Genomic DNA, 24229 nt, shown 5'->3' with positions numbered 1-24229 from the left:
TCACCATTGTAAAGACTTGACGAAATTTCATCCCAAGATAAGAGTCTAAAATCTAGACCTTAGATCGACTCCTTATAAACCTTAGGCATTTATCAATCCCCTGAACAGTTTTTTTCGAGCCCTGGGTGTCGATATCAACTACTTTGGGGAATCCTGGTTTAGAAGTATTATGAGAGAATTATATTTGGGCATCGTTCTTTTGCTGCAAAATTACAAAAGCCGATTCAAATTTCATTGATATATTTGGTGTGGATAATTGTCGTGAAAAAACCATACCATATTAAAAAAAAAAATATATATATATAGAATAACAAAGACAAAAAATTATAATAAATCAACTTTATAAAGACACACGTGGTTATGTCTTCAAGACTATTGCAGGGGGAAAAAAGGGAACGTCATTATACCACAAATAGATGCTGAAAATAAATACTACAATTAGGATTGTGCTTGACAAGGTTCAATTCTATACGTGATGTTCAAAACAAAATGAAATCATATAAAAAAAGAAGTAGCAGTTTCGTGGTATATTGGTGTTCCTTTTTTGCTATAAAATTTATCTTATTCCATTTTTCTGTAATATTTGCACGCATGCACACGTGCTGATAATGTTGCTGATAAACATCTGTTGCACTTATGCCCGCGGATTTCCAAATTAAAATCTGAACTATGAAACCGTTGGATTTTGAGTGATTATACGCCTACGGCTGGACTTGGCTATCTTTCGAGTGAGCGCCTAGACGTCATTGGCACGCGGAGAATAGTCATCCTGACCATATCGCAGGTCGGCGATCATGTTGCTCAATTCTTATTGTGTGTGCGCTTATCAAAACCACATTTCTTCGAAGACCATCGCATTCCAGGAAGCATTTACTTTCGTGGGAAGACGGCAGAATTCGAAGGGGTGCACACGTGTTGCTGTCCAGAATAAAACAAGTCTGCAGCTTCGGATGTCATGATACCTCTCGAACTAGGAACCTGAAACCGGAAGTGTTGAACTTTACACCGTTCACTTTATCGATGCCTCCTTCCAGGTGTGAACAAGGACGAAATTTCATGGACCTCAGAAACCCTAGCGTTAACAGAAACACCTAACAGGTACCGTACATGTGCGTGCTTCTATGTGTGTGTGTGCCATTCTGGTTAAAAGTAAGTTAAAAATCGTTGATGCGTCATCCATAGAGGATACCAAATATGTTTAATAAGGTTTGAATGTGATGAAAAGTGAACAGGAGACAGACGAATTAAAGTAAGGCAATACTCGCAAATTTTAGTATTTGAAGAGACGCATTCAATTTTTTCAAAATTGTCTGCATCCCACAAAATACCTAAAATTAACAGCCAATAAAGGCTAGTATTTGAATTATTAATGTGATGATCCTTTAATAGTCAAAAAATTTATACGTGAATGATTACAAATTCTATAAAAACGCGAATTGATTGTAAAACTGTTATATAATGCCCATTAACCTACTTGTGAAGGAATGTAAAAGATCATTGATAATGTTCCAATCAGATGAAAAACAAAGCATCTTACATCATATAGTATATATTTAAGAAGCATTACTTTCTTCTTAAGCTTCCCAAACTTTATGAATTGGGGGAGAATTTATGCCCCTGCATACTTCCCTGATCATTATGATTCGAGTATAGATGCGTTGTTTTTAGGAGTAAGTAGAAATTTCATTCTTAGAGGCAAGAGAGATTAAATTAAAAAATACTGTTTAAATTTCGTGAGGAATTAACCCCTTACCCATCACCCTACAAGTCCAGATGTCTGGTTACCAGAGACGTAAGCAAAAATTTGATCCAAGAAAAATAAAAGAATAAAAAATGCGTCTATCTATAATCATCATGTATAATCAATGTTTAATTAATCTTGAATATTTTTAAATTTTCGACAGTATCATCTAGACCAGCGTAATTCAACCTTTTTGAAAACCACGGATAATCTAAACACCAAGAAATTTATTGTGGCCGAATATGTTTACAGCATATATTGAAGAAAAAAGTATAAAGTTACAGAAGTTATAAAAAATGAAAAACGCCAATCTTATAACTTTTCGGGATTCGTCTCATATTCCTTCATGACCGACCAGTGAGCCATGGCCCACTGGTTAAGAAATACTATTCTAGAACGCATTTTAAGGACACACCCACTTTTATAATGGTATGCGATACTGGAAATGTAAAGAAATCTACCGATATCGCATTGCATGTGATGGACCATTGTAAAGAATTCTGTTCTTTGACTGCTCCAAACAGGTGAGTAGAGCTCAATAATGTTTTATGCTTAATTCTTAAGTTTTTTTCCCGAGAGAATACAGGGCCCACGGCTCTCTCTATAGGAATTCATAACCTTTATATCAAAGACAGTTTTAAATAAATGTTATTCCAGTTTAATTCTTGGAAGGAATAATTAACTGAACAGTATGAAGGATCCCTAGCATGAAGCCTGGCATTAGCATGAAGGATCCCTGGGCTCCTTTTAATATAAAGGGTGATTCAGAATGCTCCACCTTTGAGAACACAATTTCACTCTTTTTGAAAGATGTACGATACATTGCCTTATAAAAAGCTCCCTCACTCATAATAAGAGACCTTTGGGCTCAAGTTGATTTTTCCTGTTCACTGCATATGATTATTGCATTAGGTTATAACTACACGTACAACATCTAGGGACACATTCATCCCCTGCATAAAGTTGGACGTCAGATGGAGCTATTCAATTCAAGGAACAATATCCTGCACATCAGTACTGAACCGGGATCTGGCTACAGTAAAAAGTACTGTTTATATAATAGACTCCATTTGATTGCAGAAATTTTTCTAAGTATTAATAGCGTGGCTGATGAAGCTTGTAACATTGTAAGTATTCGTTGTAAAATAAAGTTGCCTTCTTTCCTTCTTTCTATGAGAAACGCAAAATAAGAGGTCACTCACGTAAAGAACCAACATCCTCTGGTAAACAGACGTACTCCAATGTAAACGTCCAATTTCACGCATCGCAGTTTTGCCCCGAGAAGGAGGTATCAGCAAAGAAATATAAATCAATTAAAGTCCTACGAAGTTGATAGACAGAGAAGGAAAAACCTGTACGATGTTTGAATAGCCTTAAGTTGCGTGAGGAAGGAGGACATGTTTATGCCATATGAAGTCACTAGAGAACTGCTAGAATAACCCCCAGAAGGTGTGTAAGAGTATTCCTCGTGTGAAGGCTGCAGAAAATTGGAAGGAATGTATAGTGAATAGTGAGACTAACCAAAAGCCTGGAAGTAATGTCCTTCTAAAGCGGAATGGGGGGTTATTTTCCGCAGGATGGTGATGATAATAGGGGATTTATTTTCCTGGGGCGTTTGATACGAAAATAATTCGAAGTTACATTTAAATTTGACATCGTTTGAATATTCTGAATATAGAACAGACTTGTAATGAATTTTGTAGGCTGCTTTTCATTCGCATGATGTTTTTAAAAACCAAACTGCGTTTTCCATCAGTGTACTGTCACTAATAACTTAAGTGACAAGTTGTGAAAAATGTGGTGTCATTTCTGCCGCTGTACTTATGTTAAAAACAAGAAAAGCTTGGTAATGACTTCACTCTAGCAGACAGTTTTCTTCCAAACCATCCAGGAAACAGCTGGCCTAGAAACATCAAGAAGAGAGGAATGTTTATGGGATTTTTGCACATCAGAGTTGATTTAGGAGAGTCGTGTGGTTTTTCATCCCAACAGGCAAACCGGCAATAGAATGCACGCATTTTACAGACAGTATATTGGCACACGTGTCCCTAGTTGTACTTCCAATCAACATAAAATTAATGGTCGCTCAAAAATGTGTAAAATATATTAATACGTAACAAATATATTTTATCCAACAATATATTGCGAACCGGTAACATAACCTTCACCTTTTTCTTAAGGGTTCACATTTCTGCAACGTTTTCAGCTGCAGCGTGCTTTCCTTCTATAAGCAATCGCAACTGTTTCGTTCAGTATGGAAAACCAAAAGTCTTAACTGCAACGTATCGTCCATAAAGGGCCACCTCCACACGGAGCACGCGCCTTCGAAACCTTCAGTTTTGAAAACAAACAGAAGTCACTGAGGATGGTGAGGGGTAGATCAAACAAAATAAAGTGGGCGTTCGAACCTCGTATCTCTGAAGGTCACTCAAATTGAAGACGTGTAGGAGGGGTAAGTTGAATTCAAAAAAGTTCATCGTGTCGCAGCTTCCCACGCCTGTTGTCCTTGATTGCCTGGGCAACTTCCCTGCGATTAGATATCCTAATATGTTTAACGGTACTGTAAATGCGCTTTGATTATAGCAGACTCTGCCTTCTTGCAGATAAATCCTAAGTGAAATGCCAAAAAAAGAATTTTAGCAATACGTATTTGAAAGTGCACGAAAATTGTTGCTGATGGATTCAATTTCTGATACAGTTTAAATGAGTTCCTAATCTAAACATACAATAGAAATATAGAAAGAGGAATCTTCAGGCGAAAATTGTAAAACTTTCTTTCTCACTTTCCATGTCCATTAATGATATTCATTTTCTGTATTAAAGTAGCAAGCCTTACGTATATGACAACCTCCATTATGCAAGTGCTCTGCTGATTGTTCCTGTAAGCTGAGAACGAGGCTATTTACTGCGGTTTTGTTGCGCTTAATTCTGAGAACATCACCCGGAAAAGAAGTCTTATATTTCTCTGGAAAGTGTGGTTTTTCTTATCTGGCAGATGCAGCAGCACAACCAGGTACCTTTTAATGTCGCTTATAGTACATAAAAATACGAGGATACTCTTACGCGGCACGAAATAATGCCCGCTTGTTGGTCTTCCGTTTTGTAACATCTGACATCAACACCAGGTGCTGAATAAGAACGTATGTTTGGAACTACGTTGCAGAAAATGTAATAAACGTTTACTCAGATTGTACAATTAAGATGTCTGCTGTTCTGTATCAGTTCTATTTTGATATCGTTGCTGATTCTAACATCATTGTTGTGGTTCTGTTTACAGTAATTCGACAATAAATATGACTGAATTTGCTCTAACAATCATTGAACAATACATCTGACTGCAGTTGCTCTAACAATCATTCAACAATACATCTGACTGCAGTTGCTCTAACAATCATTCAACAATACGTCTGACTGCAGTTGCACTAACAATCATTCAACAATTAATCTGATTGTAGTTTCTTTGACAATCAGTCAACAGTAAATCTGATTGTAGTTGCTCTAACAATCACTCAACAATTAATCTGATTACAATTGCGTCATCAGACGATTGCATATTTCAATAACGATATGGAAAGTAGTAAATTATCTTTTATATAAATAAATCTAGAAGTTGATTGTTTTTTTTTTTAATGGATATTACTGAATTAGCATGATCCCATTCTTTATATGAACATTTAGGTCAGTGTTAGCATTATATAGTAAATTGCTTATAAGAACAACTGATTTTTTATTCTATTAGGAAAAAGAAAATCCTGCTTGAGCGTTTCATCATGACCTTGATATGAAGTGAACAGTATAAAACCACCAGTTGTGTATAAACACGGCCAGCGAAAACAGAAATAACTGTTTCTCTGTTGGTTCCGTTCTCTGGTTTTTTAAAAGGAAAAAAAAAAAAAAAAGAAAAAATTGGGAATAGATAAAAAAAAAAAAAAAAAATGATGATCCTCACACGGATGTTTACTAGATAAGCTCCCAGAGGCCGCTGTGATACAAGCTGTTGTACCCGAAATTATCCGTCAGTCGCAAGGATGACGTCAGCAGTACTTGCAGATGTGATGTCATATTCCCAGGCAAGCAGGATACGGCACTTGATGTACAATAGGGCTGTGTTTTCTGTTAATTGGCCCACTGGTAGGGGAATTAATAGCAAATATTCACACAGGAATATGCCATGTTCATAATAAAAACATTTGCAGATATACGATAAAAAAAATGGTTCAGCCAAACTTGCATTAAGATACCTTAATTATTACAAAGCTGTGCCGATTAATACAAAGAATTGTGTAATGCCCTAGGGAAGGAAGAAGGGGTGTTGGGGGTTGAATCTTCCGCCGCTAAATGCCGATAAACAGCCAAGATAAGTAATGTCTACTGGAATATGTACATATCCGGTTCTATGTACTGTTTATCTTATCATTTGTTTCCGGACATGGGGAGTCTACTGTAGCAAGTATGCATACGAGCTAATCAACTAATGAAAGGTCATTCATTGAATATGCATGTCAGGAGTTGGGCGTGACTGTATTGTATGGCTGTAATCTGCCAGTCAGATTATGGGCTATTTGGAGAGGACCCTTTGATTGCTACATGACTTAAAACGATTTACCTCGGCAAATACGTAGACTCTATAAAGAATACTAATAGGGACTAATATTGCTAGCTGGTGGAGAGGAGGGATAACATCTCTTCAATAAATGAACAGCGAAGATTTTGCTAGCGGCTGGTCAGAATTGCAAAAGTACCATAATCGGCCATCAATGAATAAGGTTCTGCAAGAAAACAGGCCGCGCACTTTAAAGAGCTGTAAATGGAATACCAGATAGGCTTTATTAATCAGATAATTAAACCAACCAACTGCAATAATAAAAAAAAGGGGGTGACGATAAATAAGATGAACTTCAATAGCAAATATTCCAGAATATATGATTTCTAAATGCTGTTAGCCATCAACCTTCATTAAGCCTAAAGTCTACAACAATTAATTAGACTTAATAGCCGATCGAGTTTCTCTTGGAATATTCGATTTTATTAGCTTGAACACAACAGAATTCATCAGCAATGATCTATCGTAGCGAAAAGCAAAAACAAAAGAAACAAATACGGATCGCAGGCCGACCCCAGATGGAGTGACCTCGTCCGTCATCGACGTGTTTGCATGTAATGCGTAACATGTGGCACTTTTTTCCGGAACAGAAGAAAAACTTCAGATCTCGTGCAGCTGTTGGTGATACAAGTGACTGCCACGTGCCACACAGCTAGTTCCGGTTTTGAAAGAAGGAATTTAACGTCACCACGGTGGTTAATAAAAAAGAAGAATCGCTAATGTTTCGAACCTGATGAAACAAAATTCGAAATTACCAAAGAATATAAACAAAAATTAAAACAGCTTTTTCAGAATTATGATGCATAATAATGGACCATTAATTAAATACTCTTCATTACGCAAAGCGCATGAAGAGTATTTAATTAATGGTCTGGAAAATCTTCAAATTAGGAAACTTATAATCTTTAGGTCTCGATTTTTTGGATTGCGCATGATCAGAATCGTAAATTGGCTAATGCTGATGTAAAGATGATCTGTGATTTAGAAATGCAGAAAATACTCCGTGATGGTAACAATATGTCATACCCTACTCATTGACCTTGGGAATATTTGCTGTTAGAGTCACTTAGAGAGTATAGAAAGATGATTTAAATAGGCACTTCTATCGACACGCACTTACTGTCTGGGGGAGGGGGGGGGTTAGTGTTCAAAGCGAACTTGCTCGAGAGTCCCTGCATTTGGCAAGAGCTGAAAATATCCTCAAAAATGTGGAAGTGACTCGGATGCTTTTGTATAGAGTAGAGCGCGTGTGGAATTCTTAGATGATCAGTTGCTCCAAACACGTGACCTATTCTACTCTACAGGAGTTCCTCGCACGCCTTCAAGAGGAGGTTATCGCGACAAACAATCGCAGATATCAACATGCAGTCTTTTAACAACCCCACGCACGATTCACGACGCATAGGAGCGTTTCGTGAGCGTTCCAAACAAATAGCGCTGTGTGGCCGGGCCCGAGGGTTCCATCTTGTTTATTTGCTATCGAAAGCCCTTCCAAGTGGTACTTAGCATGGAATCATTGCCTTCTACTTAGTCTGGCCCACCGCGTGCTATTTATGAGCACAGCTAATGTCTCCGCTGCACGTGGTCATTTGACTTTCTCGCGAGGCCTCTTTGTATTAAAATAATTTGTCGAATCTCTATAAGAGTTGAATTCGTTTCAAATCTGTGACACGCCTGGTAATAGACAAAATCATCGTGAACATGTGTATCATATTAACAAGGGTCTAAAATCTCTCTCTCTCTCTCGGGGACGTGCATCGCATCCCACTGTGCTACCACATCTCATGAAAATAGAGAACATTATGTTTCTAACGCATTCAAATTGAAAATATACGAAGGTTGTTCAATCAAAGTACGTTTAGGACTTTAAAAGATTCTGTTTTTGAAATTTGAAAACAAAGTCGCCTTTGACATTTAGGGTTCCATTGTATGATTAAACTACGGTATATGCATAGTCATTCAAAAATCGGTTGTCGATAGAACCATTCTTCGAAAACTGTTTTGACTTCAGTGTCCAAATTGCAATCACATCGTTTTAAGGTTCTTTAAAGTCTAAATGCAAAAGGTCTTAACAGTCAAAGAAAATATTGATCATAATAGCCAATGTTTTAGTAACCACTCCACTATAACGCTTTTTGGCTAGCAACCTTAATTATGTTTGTATTATGGAGCCATTCGCTATCAGCAATCCATTTGTAAAAGTTTACGGTAAGGTTTACTTTAGAATAGGATGCAAAGACTGATTGAGAAGTGCAAAGGATAGTTGTCTCCAAGAAGAAACGCCTGGGTTCATGTGTCCCTGTGGCTCTTTTCAATCACCTCAGGATCCAATATTCTAACGTTGGAAATTTAAATACGTACAGGGTACTGATGACCAGAGCACTGCGATATACATCGAGACTGTTATGAGGTATGGCTAAATATATTGTAGTGTGAGTTTTGGGTGACGCAATTCCACCAATAACTCTCAGTGAGCCCGTCAACCCGAGGGAGGCCTAAGTCCTTGTATGAACTGACTTTTTGCACCAGACTCTTGTTGATCATTACATTGATTTTATTTTTAATTTTGTATTTGAAGGATATTTGTGTTGGTTTTGCTGGTTTAATTCCAACTTGATGTTTTCCAGATAGTTTTCTAGGATTAGCATTTGCCATGCAGTGTTCTCATTTATTATGGGTATCTGTTTGGGGTGATTTGAAACTATAAAGATTAAAATTCTTTTTAGTTTCCCCCCAAACAAACTATAATGAATGAAATTCTTTATAGTTTAAATAATGAAATTTGAAAATGAAAAGAAACTGAATTTGGAAACGAAAAGGAACCGAAAAGAAACTGAATTTGGAAACGAAAAGGAACCGAAAAGGAACCGAAAAGAAACTGAATTTGGAAACGAAAAGGAACCGAAAAGAAACTGAATTTGAAACTAAAATGAAAGCTATTCTAAAATGAAATTTTTAGGCAAATAAAACTAAATAAATAATAATTTTTTGCCAATTTGAAATGTCATATCAATAATATAATTTTGCACATATACTTCATTTCAAATCAGTGGTACCTTTTAAGAGCATCCACCACTAAATTAATAAATAGAATTTATTGAAGGTTCAGCTCATTTTATAGCTATTTACAAGTCGTTTATTAACTTGTCAAACACTACGAATGAACTCCACATGATGAAACCGCGACAAACGAAATAAAGTAATGTCTAAGTATTATTATCATTATCATTTAACTGCACTGGAGACTAAATCCCACCCAGTGAAGTCCAGATTCCTATTAAATGGAAAGATGAGTTCGATAAAGGCTCTTTTTTTTTTTTTTTTTTTCTTCTTTTTTGCAAGATCTGCAAGTTTAACATTATCTTCCTTATCCTTTGAAAAGGTATGCATTTTGTTTAATAATAGTACCATGCAATGCCGGATTGCCTCTGGCCATTGTAGTGCTAAAAAGAATGATGAAATATCGAAGTCAGTTGCTAAATATTTTCAGCAATCTAGTGGCGTGTGTCTGCAAATGTTATGGTAGAGTTTTAAGAGCATCAGCAACTAAGATCATATTGCTTCATTTACAGACAGACTATATGACGTAGCCGAGTGGTCAGAAGCGCGAGTGCAATAGTATGCGCTCTTTGAGTAGGCCAGAGTTCAAGCCCGTGACTGCTAAATACGATTAATATTTGTATTGATTGATTTATTGTAAATTCTGGTGGTCGTGCCTTTTCTTCTACAAAAAAAGAAAAATGCCTTCAGTATTTAGAAAATTTTTGATGCGCGATGGATGTCTTGGTATAAACTTAGCGAGTGTTTCAATGAGTTCTATGTTATATGTTCGTTGTGTCAATAATTTATTATATTTTCATCTTCAAAAGAACAAAATTCTCAGAATTACAAAAAAAAAATATATTGTTCGGAGTTTAGTTTAGCAGTTTGGAAAAACGAGTTTCTTTCGCTATCAGCTGAAAGGACATATTGGACTTTTCTTGGTTTGTGGACTTGATGCTAGTGAAACCTGATTTCAATAAGATAGCACCAAGCATCATGCACTTTACTAAATCCGATACTCACTCTAATAACCATCCTATTGGATTTTTTGAAGGAAACATTTGGAAACAGAAGTCTCAAACAGATTTCAAAGTCTGAATGCTAAGAGATAAACCAAAACAAAAGGAGAAAAAAATCTTTCATAATTGTGAACGTTTCCCTTGTAAAAGAATGGCGTTAAATCAGCACAGATGCCCAACACTCGCTCTGTCTCTGTCTCTACCACGTACACATGCACTGATATGCCCGACTATAGCCTACATCCTTCCTTATTAACTTATGTCTGAGTTTTAACATGATTGACAGCAGCGTTGAATTTAAGAGATCCTGTTTCCTTTCACAATCAGACGTCTCTACAGAAGTAGGGCTGAATAAATACATGATGACTGTGGACCAGGGCGAACAGAGGAAATAGTGGAAGGGCAGATCCGTGCAGGAACACAGATTGTACTTTTCATTTAATGACGGTTTTAAATTACACCGTACTGCGTCGACTACAGCGCCATCTAAAGCACTTCCCAAACCAATTATATAGTGAACAATTTGACTTATGCAGATTCTAACAAAGGTTTGAATAAACTCGATAATGTATTCACCAAAGGGAAGATACAGGATGTAAACTAATTGTACAAAGCATTATAATTCCAGTACGTCATTATACACTGTATTAAGTAAAAGCCAATTAATTCCTTCATAGCTAGAATCTATAGGTGTAATAAAAGCTCGAATTCATCTTTCGCAAAATCATGTGACCACCCCGGAGTATAAATCCACAGTTTATTTTTATCTTTCTCTAGGCTGAATATTAAAAACGCAAACAGGATTTCAGTTGAAGGAGTACAGTCTCCTCTGCTTGAGATTGTATAACTAAAGCCCCAATAACCTACCAAAAAATCTTCAGTTTTGTAATTATATTGGTAAACGCTTTCAGGGTCAAGGAGGATCATAGGATATATGCACACTCCTGCCGAAAGGCAAGGGACAGTTGTAGATATGAATAAAGTATATATTTATTTAAAGAAATCAATAGTGTGTTGCTGAGCTTTGATCGTAATGATTGCTTCATTGCGTCCTGAAAGACTTTCTACTAATTACTAGTAGGAAGCCAACGGAATTGTGCTCCACTCCTTTAAACCATCGTGAACTTGGTTAATTACAAGCGCCATCTTCAACTTTCCGTGATTCTTCATTCCATATCATCCCAAAGCCGTTCAGTTGGCTTGAGATCAATATTCTGTGTTGGCCAGTGCAATCTTCCGATGTTATTCTCTTTAAACTACACATTCACAATCCTTACTTTGTGACAACGAGCATTATCGTGTTGAAGGTATAATTGTCGAAGTGTGAGGTATAAAAAATTGTCTGGAGCCTTCGGTTCTCTGGACCCGTCGTTGCAGAAGACAAATTCCCAATGATTCTCAGTCCAGGTTTGGTGTGCCAGTGGACAGTGTGCATTTCTTTTCGTTATAGTTCTAGTGGTCCTCAACTCCAGTGATAATCCGTGGCATACGGCTCTCGCGTCTCCTGAAAAAACTTGGTGGTTTGTCTGTGGCCGCTCGAATTTCAAAACTCAAATTCTCTAGAATCTAATCGCTATATTAAAGTAACCCGCCGTGTCAAGGCGTGTCAGTACTTTAAACTCACCTCTAGATTTCCATTTCTTTTATGTTTCCAACTGTAATACTTATTTTCTGAAATTTCCCCACATGAATCTTATGGTGTGCCCATCGTTAAACATACGCATTTGAAATGAATTTCTGGCTGATCACATTTACATGCAAACTATTTTATATTTTATTTATTCAGTTTAATAGCTGGTACATATCTTTGAACAGCAATAGCTAGCAGGGCAATGGAATGGTACAGTACATATGCAAACAGACATATACATATAAATTTTATGATAGATGCATATGCAGTATTGTACAAGTCAGTATGAGACCAATGCATAATATACAATTAGACATACCTACAAACTGTATGAAATGCTATATACATCATTTCAATTAATTTGCTGTATTCAGAGAGTGAGAATACCTCAGGAGACAAACATAATAAATGGAAGTGTTAAGAACTTTTCTCAGAAATGAGCGTTAATATAATAAAGATTCATATGTCCCGTGAGTTCTACTTGGTCAGAGTACTCTTTTTGACGTTCACGGTTATAATTCTTGAGTATTGGTATACATATATAGGTCTATTTTCATTGCATTAACCACTTGTTTTCTGGAAACATTCCTTTAATGCTAGCGAGGTTTGAAGAGATGAGGCTGAATGGTGGATGACACCTAATGGAGTTTCTGCTGGTTTCTTCAGACGCCTTAGTGATTTCCATCTCTTAGAGAGCATTCATCGTCCCAATGATTAGTTGTAGTGCATCATGTTGTTTATTGTCTTATGAGTCCAGAATTGTAGACCTAGAATTACAAGAAGTGTAGCTCTTAAGATAATGAGCGGAAAACCATAGATCCGGTTCATTCATCTCAAGATCCAATATTCTATGGAAAAGAACTTTCCTTTGCTTTATTGCTCTCAGATAAAGATGGACAAGGAAGAGGCATCTCTTAATATATTGGGAGATCAACTTACTATCTCTGATTCCGACGAGCTCCTGGCGGATATTCAGAGAGTGCTGCGTAGGTTCGTAGTCACACACAGTTTCCTGAAATCAGAAGGATGTGACATGACTTTTGACAGGGTAGAGCATATAAATTACCAGAATATATTAATAGAATAAATTAGTACAAAAATTATAGATATAATTAAAACATAAAGCAAACAGTCCGTAGCCACAGCAACAAAAGAAGAAAAGGAAGTGGGATAAATGGAAATAAAGAGCGTTGCAGAAGAAATTCTCTCTTAAAATAATTTAGAAAAAATGCTAATTAATCATAATACCAAGAAATATAAATTTACAAAAATGCTAATGTCTTTTTTATTACTTATTGAGTTAAACTTTATATATATATGTAAGCTGTATATAAGACGATTATTTCCAGAACAAGCTCCAATTACATATTTTCTCCGTGATAGTATAATGATTTTGTCTTCTTTGGAGGACTAGGTCCGAATCCACTCAGGGACTGATGAAAAAGAATTTCATTGGTCTGCGACAGGATTAGAACCTAGAGACAACCGAGACTTGTTGCTTTGTAATTATATATACTCTACTTATGTACAAAGTTTATGTGCATAAGTATGTACATAGCGTATTCGACGCTAATAACTGATCTGATGTTGCAAATACAGAATGTGTGTGTAATCCACAATGCAGAACCATAGGTCCTCTGGACCAGTCGTTGCAAAAGACCAATTCCCAGTGATTCACAGTCCTGGTTTGGCACACTGTCCACTGGCATGGTGCCTTGCACCATGCCAGTGGGCAGTGTGCATTTCTGTTTGCCTAAACATGGATAAATGCAGCCTTTTTTTGCGAATGCGCAGTTTATCACGTGATAATCACACTGTCTTGTAGCAGGAAAGTTTTCACTTAAACTTGCCCTTTTACACAAATATCTATTTCTAAAACTATTGTACAGGTGCAACTGTATTTATTTAAATACGTACAGTGTGGTTGACTTAGTTCTAAAAAAGACCTAGTGGCGAGTCAGTTCAAGATTCTGGTTAACTCGAAATGCGTCTCGTATTTCGAAAAACTGTTTTCCTAAGAATAGAAATCGTGTATATGCGAAAGCGCGTATCTTTAACTCGTGTAATTCGAGGAACACCTGCACGTAGACACACTGGGACTTGTAAGAATCAATATAATCTACGAGGAGAAGGTTATTGAGTTGCCATCTTACTTTCCATCAGTATAGGGAATATTTTGTAAAAGTAGAGCAATCGGTGGTGAATTATCACTGCACGTATTAAAAGTTAGCAACATCTAAACTCATAAAACTGTTTTTTAATGTCCGAATTCGAAAATATATAGCGAATTGAGAGACAGATGAATCACATTCTTCCTTCGCCTTTCTAATATGATTATAGTCTAACAATGGACATCGTAAAGGCAAGAGTACAAAAAACTGACTCGATTTAACTTGTGTTAATATAATTAGCAATCATTAATTATGTGCATTACGCTTCCAGTCGTAAGAATAATTAGGTCTAAGTGACTGTCTTAAGTGTAATGGTAGGATAAACGTCCGGTTTCTGACACCGCATGCGCTCACACATATGGACGGTCTTAATATATGCGGACTTACCAAGTACCCAAACACAAACGTTCCTTGTTTAAAGGACTTGCGAAATAAAGAAGATTTCTTTTAAAAACGAGTACAGAGAGGATAAAAATGTGCCATCAATGATCACAGAGCGTGTCACGAGTTCTACACCTCATAACGGATCCCCACCCATCCCACTCAATCTCGTCAGTTGTTTCTGTGCAACGACTAAAATTTCCGTCCCCGGGTTGCCCTTTTGTGGTGAGTTCGCCATGCGCGAGGCTTTGCTCATTGTCTTTTCCTGCCCTCTACTGAAGACTTACAAACTATATCCGGCCTGACGCCCGTCAAACGGATTTCCCATGATGCCACTCAACCGAGCGAAACGGATTTCATCTCTGTGGTGATGGTGTGTGTGTGAGTGAGTGAGTGAGTGTGTGCGTGCGTGTGTGTGTGTCGGTAGCGCCGCCACAGAATCAAAACGCCAAACTACTTTCGGCAGAGAAGCCTCACTCGTGTCCCAAGCGCTCTGCAACGATGGAATTACGGTGCGCGAGTACATGGAAATGCTACAAATCTTCCCTTTGACGGTGCTTTAACGTGCTTCGACGCTGACGGAATGAAGGTTGAATTCGGTGAAACTTTCGGCAAACAGGGTAAGTTTTTAACGGTTCCTAGAACATACCCTCTTAAAGGATTCCAGAAAGAGAGAGAGACGTGCATAGCAATTCTTCTTTTATGAAAAAAATATATATTTTTTTAATAATTATATTTTTATTATTTCCAAAATTTGTAGAGGTCGCTTTAAGGAAGTGTCAATATACGTCTGTTTCTGTTTCCATGACAACATCATAATTCCTAAACCTTTTATATATGGTTTTATAGATTGTGGAGTACCTGAGTTTGTAGTTAAGTTTCCTTAGAATATGTTTGATTAAAATTATTAATAATAATTAATAATTTAATTAATAATTAAAAGGTTACAAACATCACGTTCACAAAAGGCACTTTCCAATGAAGCCTAATACAGCTGATACATTCTGAATTTAATTTTTTTCCTTTTATTATCTGAATATTACGTCAGCAAACAAATATTTTTCGGACATGATATTTTTCATGTAGTGTAAACATGTGGCTAGGAAGGAACATACGGTGTTCATGATTTACACGACCTTTGCTAGTTGGGATAAAGATTTCATTATCCTCTATGCAAGATATGTTGAGATCGCATTTGGAGTATTGTATTTAGATTTGGAGACCGCACCTGAAAAAGATATAAAACTTCTAGAGAGGATTCAAAGATGGACGATGAGATTATTGATGCGCGCAAATAGATGCACATATGAAGAACGGCTTAGAAGGTGTGGACTGCAAATTTGACAGATCTGATCGAGGTATATAACGCGCTGAAGGAGTTAATTAATATGAGGTCTGCTTTCCCTCATAGATGAGATAAGAGCCAGGGAGAAAGAGTATAAAATATCAAGGGATTCACAGTTAATACTAATGTTTACCTACCCACGCTTATCAACATAAAATATATACCTGATGCAAGGATGAAAACCAGATTCGAATAACAGGATAATGAAGTTTTATAAATATGTGAGAGTGTATAGATATGTGAACTTCACCCAGTTCTATCTGATAAATCTGGCCTACTCCACTTTTCGTTCTGTGGCCGCTTCCAATCTCAAAATTGTTCTTTGGACTAATTAACTTCACTGAAATATAAAGGATATTTACTTTAAGAAACACAACAATTTTAAGCTCATTCTCTTCTTTTTTTAATCGCGCGATTTCCAACCTTTCTCCCTTCCGATAGTACCACTAATTTTCAGGTATCTACCTGAAAATTAAGATGAAGCAGAGACTACTTTTATTGGCAAACTTCAGTAATTACGTACTGTTAATGAATTATGACTTCCAAGGTGATTACACACTGAAATGGAACAACAAACCAGTTAAGATTGAAGTAAGTTAATGTCACTACTGTAGATATGCGGGTAATTATGGGAAATCGGTGAGATCATCCCTAATACCCTAAACTAGTGATTCTCGATTTTTTTTTTAGCTGTGTGCCAACTGTTTACAAGTAAAAATTCCTCATACCGCCTACTGTCGCTGCCAGCCAATTTGCCATACAACACCACGATAAAGTTGTAGTGCTTCACTGGTTTTCTCACACTCTTTGGCAACACCTCTTCCAAGTTTGTTTTATATTGCATTACGAAGATCAGCTACTTTTTTGTGGGGGGAATTAGGTAGCTGAACTTGGTGATGAATATAAAAACCGCATGCGCTTGATTTTAATCGTTGTATCAAATAAACCGCGTGGTTCATTTTAATCTCTGAGTTACAAATAAACCGCGTGTGTTTCATTTTAATATTTGGGTTACAAATAATAATAAGAACTTCATTATAATCGTTGCGTTTATAAATACATCACAATAGTTTCAATTCAATTTTTGTGTACAAAGAATTGTTCTGTTTCGAATATTAGCTGATCAATTTTGCGTACCATTCATAAAATGACTTTAACACATTTTGAGAAATGATTTTCTAAAGCTTACAGATTGAGAATAGGTCATTCTTTGATATAAAGAAACTAAAAGAGATATAATAGACAACGGTTTCTGGGCCTTTGATTTCTGCATTCTTTTTTTTTTTTTTTTTTTTTAAGAGAGTGAGAGAAAGAAAGACAAATCTACATCAGAATCGTAACTGCTTCTTTTCACCAGTAACAGTTTCCTTTGTGAATTTATTTTTCGTTTTGATACGGGTCATTCCAATAAAACTTTTTGAATAAACAGTTTGGAGACGCATCTGGTTAAAAGAAAACACCTACGATGTAGAGACATCAGGCCTGTGAAGGCCTGTGATCTCCGGACTCAGCCCATCATTGCAGCTGAGTCCGGAGATCTCAGAGCTATATGAAATTCGCGTTTTTGTGGAGCAATACCATACCAAACGTTGAGCTTTTCGATCTCTAGGCTCAGCTGCAGAGATGGGCTGATCCTTACGTACCTAATGTCTCAACATTGTAGGTGCTTGCTTTTAACCAGATACATCTCTAAACTGTTTATAATATCCACTACAATTTCTAAGATCAAACTGAGATATATGGTCTCTTACTGCTAGTGAAAGGTGACATATCTCAATATGATCTTAGAAAATGTAGTGGATATTGTATACCTCCATGCATTTTAGTTAGATTGCTTCAACTTCGAGAGATTCCTGAGCCATTAATTAGAGATTCATTTCCCCCATCCCTGATTTCATTGTATCCAGCAGTTGGTGGTAGTTTTTGGTGTGCCATCTCACGATTATATTCGCTGTCCACAAGGAAAACTTAAACTAGTTCAACGTACGTGCACAAAAGATGAACATGAAAATTTGCACAATAACATTCGATTTCATTTTATTATCGGGGAAATATTTCATTTTACCAATTTAAACAAATATTTTATTTCATAAAAATATAAATTCAATAAATATTGTTATTTATTTAATAAATATTTAAGTCATTCTCATCTAGTGCATAAAATTTCATCCAGTAATAAAGTTAAGTTAAATTCAAATACTTATTAAAGTATCTGAATTTAGTTTAACTTTATTTATTATGTATTTTTATAACTGCAAATGTATATGTGTTTATTATTAATTATTTTAATTATATTTGATTATAGTTTTGCAGAATTTTTTTTTTTATTTCGTCCATATCTTTCTTGTACTTTTTGGTATTCTGTATTTATTAATTTTTATACTTTTAACTTAGTAATGTCAACGGGATCCACCCGTTAAATCTAATTAAAATAAAATTAAATAAATAAATAAGATATTTATTGAATTTATCAATGAATTGGCTTTAGTACATTGTAATTTCTAGCCCGAATCGTAATTACGATTCTGAGTCCAAAGCACTTTACCCAGCTTCCACTTAAATCCGCCGCTATCATTTGCTCATTTTTCTCTCCCTCCTTAACCTCTGTCGCTCTTTCAAGGTCAATTTTCTTTAGCAGGTATCCTTATCTCATTGATTAATGTCCAATCGTACACAAACAAGGAAAAAATATCGCAAGCTCTAACATCCCCCAACATTAAATCCATTGTGATCATTCATTAACTAAGATAAGAAAAGTTGGTCAAGGCTTCGAGAATGGCTAGATATCAGAAATCCACGATCTGCTTAGAATAAAAATAATCGATACATTTCAAATTTTAGAGATCTTATTTCAAAATTCGTCGCTAAATATCGTTAAAAATTGTTGAATTGTTAAAAAATTGTCGCTAAATATCGTTATATTGAAATATAAAATTACAAGGCATAAGTTTTACGATAGTCTACCGCTAGCTGACTGAGTATTGCACTGAATTTTGGCTGTGGTCTTTAGATTTTAGACTTTACAATTGACAAGAATTGTAAGGTCTCTGTAGCCAAGTGGTTAGTAGCGGGAGTGCAGTAGCACACGCTCTTTGAGTAGACCGGGGTTCAAGCCCTTGACTGTTAAATACGATCCATCTGCCAACCCGCACTGGGCCAGCGTGGCAGATTATGGTCCATTTCCCTCCTCAACGATGGAAGCCTCCTCAACGTGAGTCGTTGAGGAGGCTTCCATCCTGCAGTGGATTGATAATGATAATGCAGTTACCTTAGAGTAGTGCACGTGACCGCTGACAGCATAGGGATTCAAGATTGAATCAATACGCCGCCACAAAGCATGTACAACTTATTATTGTGTCCCTGTCATATCTGCTACCTTCAGCAATTACAATGATGTTGTTCACTCTTCTGGCTATACAGACTAAAAATTACATTTATTTATTATTAAAAGTTAATATAAACGCTTCGATGACATTCCTCCACTTTGTTTTTTTTTTCTGAAGGATGCCATGAAACTTCAAGTTTTGATCGTTTATTAACAAACTCCCAACAGTCTACGAAAAACTTTTCTTTTCATTTTATTTCGATAATATAAAAATTAATTAAACTTAATGTTTAATTAATAAATTGAAACAATACTTGAAATTCTATATTTTCTACAAAATTTTTATTTTCGCCAGTTCATTTACAAAGGCTATTATTTTTAAATTTTCATTTATTTCAAATAATCAATCTAAGTTAAGATGTAAAGAGTAGAAGAACAAGGAAATAAAGTTTCCTGAAATATTTTATTTTTTCCCTCAAATGTGAAAATTTTATCTGTTTAAAGGGCAGACCCACGCATACCCTCAACAGTTACTTCCCCATTTATCCCTATCCTGCTTTCCTCTTTATCTCTCCGTATTCACCATCCCCCCCCCTCAATCCATCTATCAACTTTTTTTTTCAATCTCCCCCTGAGCCTCTTCTCCTCAACTTTTCCCTCCATCACAACCTTCATCAACCCTCCACCTCGCAACACATGTTCAATCCTGTTTATCTTCCGCCTTTTGATTATTTCAGCCAAACATCTCTGCTCACTCTCAAAACCTTATTTCTCATTTTATCAACCCACCCTTTATTTTTTTTGCATCCTCCTCCATACCACATCTCAGAATTTTCCAATCTTCTAACATCATTCATTCACAATGTCCACGTCTTGACTCCATACCAGACATCGTATCAATATTTTCCTCAAACCAAATTCTAATTTCCCAAGTAATATTCTTCTTCTTCGCTTCTCAAAACGCCCTTTTACCTATATTACTGTTCTTATTCTTATTTCTCTGCTGCTCTTTGCTTATTCCACCATCAGGCTTCCCAAATACTGACTCAATTCCCTCATCCTCATTTCCTTTATGAAAATCCTCTTTAATCATTTCTTCTACATCATCTTCATGACGTCTCTACTATTAGAATTCATAGCATCCTTGAGGCCTTTCTGACTATTTGGCTTGTGTTTCCAGCTGTAGTTGCGTAGTTGACAAATCTCTCTCCAAGATCTGTAACTTTATTTGTTCGAAGTATCCAATTTCAACTAAGTTTGCAAATATAGTGTAAAACCCCTCTTTTGTGATAGTCCGTAAAGGTATTTATAGCACAATCATTTACCTTTACTGTTAATCTAAGCTTATAAATCGAGTGGTGGATTTTATCCATTACTTTTCCAAACTGACGCTATACTGTTTATTATCTTGTACAAATTTAGATCATCTGAGTAGAACAGTAATTGTAGATCACTGTAAATCAATTTAGCAATATTATTTATAAAAAGTGATGAGCCGAATACTGAGCCTCGATGGGCACCACTCCTGATGGTAAATGGGAAGAAAAATATCCAGAGCTAAACATTATAATAGTTCCCTCCATTAAAAAGTTAGTTAACCATTCTAGTACAAGTCAACAGATTTTGCTTAGTCATTGACCGTTGAGTCATTGAATCATCGAGAGTCATTGAGCTCATTAAGCTACACTCAGTGCAAAGTGAGAACAGAATCAAAAGCTTTGACTTGATCAATATAAATTACAATTAATATAAACGTTGTATAATAAAAGAGACCTCAATGCAAAAGAGCTATTCTACCGCAGAATTTAAACACTTAAAGACACACAAAAACAACAATAACTTTGAATTAATCATAAAATATGTTATTACTCAATAATAATCCAATGACGCTAGACAATTTGGCCAAAGGCAAATGCTCGCTATAGCTTCAAAGATGCCTCAGTTTTGTTTATATTTTATAACATTATTTTCAGTAAATAAAAAAATAAATCCCCCCCCCCCCCCACAAAAAAAAACACAGGCACATACACCCAGAGCTTATAATCTTTCTCAGGACGATATATCAACACTCATATGAATTATCTGCCTATTACAAGTCTATTAGCAAAATTCTCCCACAGCAAATGCGTTGTAATTAACATTTAAGTTAATAGTTTCCACATTAACGACTCCTGGTGGGAAAAACAAGAATGAAATTCAGTCTGTTGTAACGGCGACTCTGTCTCTTACTGCCCCGAAGACCGATTTTTAACCCCCACCCCATTATATAAACAGCAGACAAAGGGAAGGGAAAGCGAAAATCAAGGGGAAGAATTTTGAAAAGGGGGAGAACAGGGGAAGGGAGAGTTACTCTCCAACGCCCGTGATGTCCAGTAATTTTAACTAAAATTACTCGCTTCCGGGAACAGAAACATTACATTCAATTACTGTCAATGACAATAATAGTAGGATGGGCTCCTTCAGACAAGGATGCATGATAGCAGCTACCATCCCGCCCTCTGTCGACAAATGTCTTTTAGAGCGAGAAAAGCTAACAAAAAGAAAAAAGACATTTACCGAAGGTTTTAACTGCTACAGAAATAATTTATGTCTGAACTTCCGAAGCCTCAGCAGGGAAGGAGAAAGAGAGTGGTCGCTCCCTTTGTTCTTATTAAAACGCAGTAATGATGTTGTCGCTATGTACTAACAAGGCCGGTGTCGGGAAGATGAATATTAATTACATCTGCAATTAAGTGACGCATGCGTCTATTACTTTAACTAGCCGGGATAGTGAAACCTGTAATTTGCAGGTATCGTTCATAAACAGTGTCGCTGCTCTTTCTGTATCCGTTAGCAAGTAAAAATATATAATTAATTACGTATTATGAACTCGATTTTTTATGCATTGACTTTTTTTTTATCACTATCATTAATCTTTATTGCTTATTAAAATTATAGAGTTACCAGAGAGGGTCTGCTTTAATATGTTCTCTTCTGTTCTGTTTGCAGATAAGTTTCACTAAAGGACTTCTGCCTTCTTTGATTAAGATATGGATCAAAAAGGTAAAAACACTTCGGTTTCTTCCATTTCTTTTCAGTCGACTATGCGCTGCCTTACCATTAATAACTGGACACCCTTCCGTTGATAATTTGTCAACGGAAGGGTATCCACTATCAACGGAATGATAATAGGATGTTACATTGGCAATTGATCTGTATGCGACATTTCGACAGCCCCGAAGATCCCTAGATCGACGACTGTTGATGTGATCTTCATCAACAATTGCTGAAATTGTCCCGAAACAATCTGGAAAACCTCCGAAGCTTAGGGAACGTGACAGGAGAACCCTGCAAAGAATCGTCCGCTCGGAATCCAAGTTGACGTTGACACAGCAAGAACAGGCCCTAAGTGAGACAATTGGAGCATGTGTCAGTACAGTGCACAGGGCGCTGGATGATATGGGTTGCCATGGTCATGCAGCTGTACAAAAGCCACTAATAACCTCGACTAATGCCAGACGTCGTTTAGTTTGGTGTAAGGTTCGCGGTTCTTGGACCGTAGACCAATAGAAAGCTGTGGCTTACCCATCTGACAGTCATACCTTAGTGTGGAGTATGCCGAGAGAAAGATACCTGCGGATTGTGTTGTCCAGAAAATGAAGCTTAGCAGAAGAAGAGTGATGGTCTGGAGCTATTTTTCCTGGATTGACCTAGAACCATTGGCTGTTTTGGACAAAAAAAAAATGAATCATAAAGTCTAGGTAGACGTCCTGGACAATAAAGTATTACCTAAACTGTGGCAGCACGTCAGGGCAGGCATAACCTGTATCAGGAGCACAACTCCTCTGCGTGTCATGCTGCACGCGTTGTGGGGAATGGTTTGAGGACTGAGCGTCGAAAAGTTGGCTTGACAAGCCCAGAGCCCAAGATCGCAGCTTTGAAGAGCGATTGGTGGAAAATATCAAAGGATATTTTTAAAAAATTGGTGGAGAGTATTCCACTGCACTAAAGGCTGTTATAAAAGCTACAGGTTTCAGCACGCATTATTAGTTTTCCTGTATTTACAGGAAAAGGTTATTTTTTTAAAAAAAGGTTATTTGTAGATATGCAGATATTCGGATATTAATGGTAGGTCAGTATATGGAATCATTTGCTAGCACCCAAACGAGATAGGGGTAATATCTTGGTACAGACAATGATGTGGTATAAGAATCAGCAATAGCATGTAAAATAGGTACATGAGGATATAAAAAAAAAAAAAAGATAAAATAAAACAAAATTTTTAAAAAATGTTGAAACTACAATCAGGTCTGCTAAAGTCAAAAATTTAAAATGAATGAGTCTGCAATTATTTTCCTACATACATTGTCACGAAGTCAGACAGAATCAAATTAAGAATACATCTACTAATTTTCAAAATTTAGACTGCAGAGACGATGTGGTTGTGGTAGTGTTGGGTAGAATTCGCCTTAAGGAGTTATGAGTTGTCGAAGAAGTCATTCTGGTTGCTGATCAAGGACACAGATAGCTCTGTATTTTCAACAAACTGTAATAGGCATGATTTCACGTTGGTATTTGATGTGGATATGACACAAAATAATAAGAGAAAATATTCATCAGATGAATAATTTCTCATATTGGTGAGAAAATATTTATCTGACTGAAAGGCGAATTTTGAAATGAAAGATCACATAAGTGAGACCTACAAGAAGCCAGGAAGAACAGATTGCAAAGTATTTTCGAATGGCGTTCGGATAAAAGCGCAAAGTCATATTTCATGAATCAAAGACCGCGAGAATGGTAAAGTGAAGTTTTGCGCAACGGTCTGAAAAGAAAAGTTTCATAAGCTGGTTATGGAATTAACGAAATTATCTGTAAGTAGAAAAAAAGAATATAAACTAGCTGCAAAATTCGTAAAATAAATATTTAGCACTAATAAATGACGTGGTTGAGTGGTCAGTTGGGAGTGCAGTAGTATACATGTTTGAGTTGA

General features: G+C 36.4%; 1 protein-coding gene across 6 annotated transcripts in view; it reads left to right on the top strand.

Moving 5' to 3' along the window:
• LOC150090046 (uncharacterized) overlaps positions 1–24229 on the top strand; it is a 95173-nt gene that overhangs the window by 18159 nt on the left and 52785 nt on the right. For 2 of the 6 annotated variants that reach the window (XM_090389722.1, XM_090389723.1), the window contains exon 2: positions 22246–22299. The exons of 2 other annotated variants lie outside the window; for them this stretch is intronic. In XM_090389722.1, coding sequence (XP_090245848.1) covers positions 22287–22299 — 13 coding nt within the window. In that variant the 5' untranslated portion in view covers positions 22246–22286. Of the gene's footprint in view, positions 1–14986; positions 15208–22245; positions 22300–24229 lie in introns of those variants that run through there. 2 more of the 6 variants (XM_090389721.1, XM_090389720.1) reach the window with 2 other exon arrangements.

Source organism: Mastigoproctus giganteus, chromosome 2, assembly GCF_048544385.1.
Source record: "Mastigoproctus giganteus isolate SK-2022 chromosome 2, ASM4854438v1, whole genome shotgun sequence".
In the NCBI taxonomy this organism is placed as follows: Eukaryota; Metazoa; Arthropoda; class Arachnida; order Uropygi; family Thelyphonidae; genus Mastigoproctus; species Mastigoproctus giganteus.
This window is presented reverse-complemented; position numbering and strand designations above follow the sequence as displayed.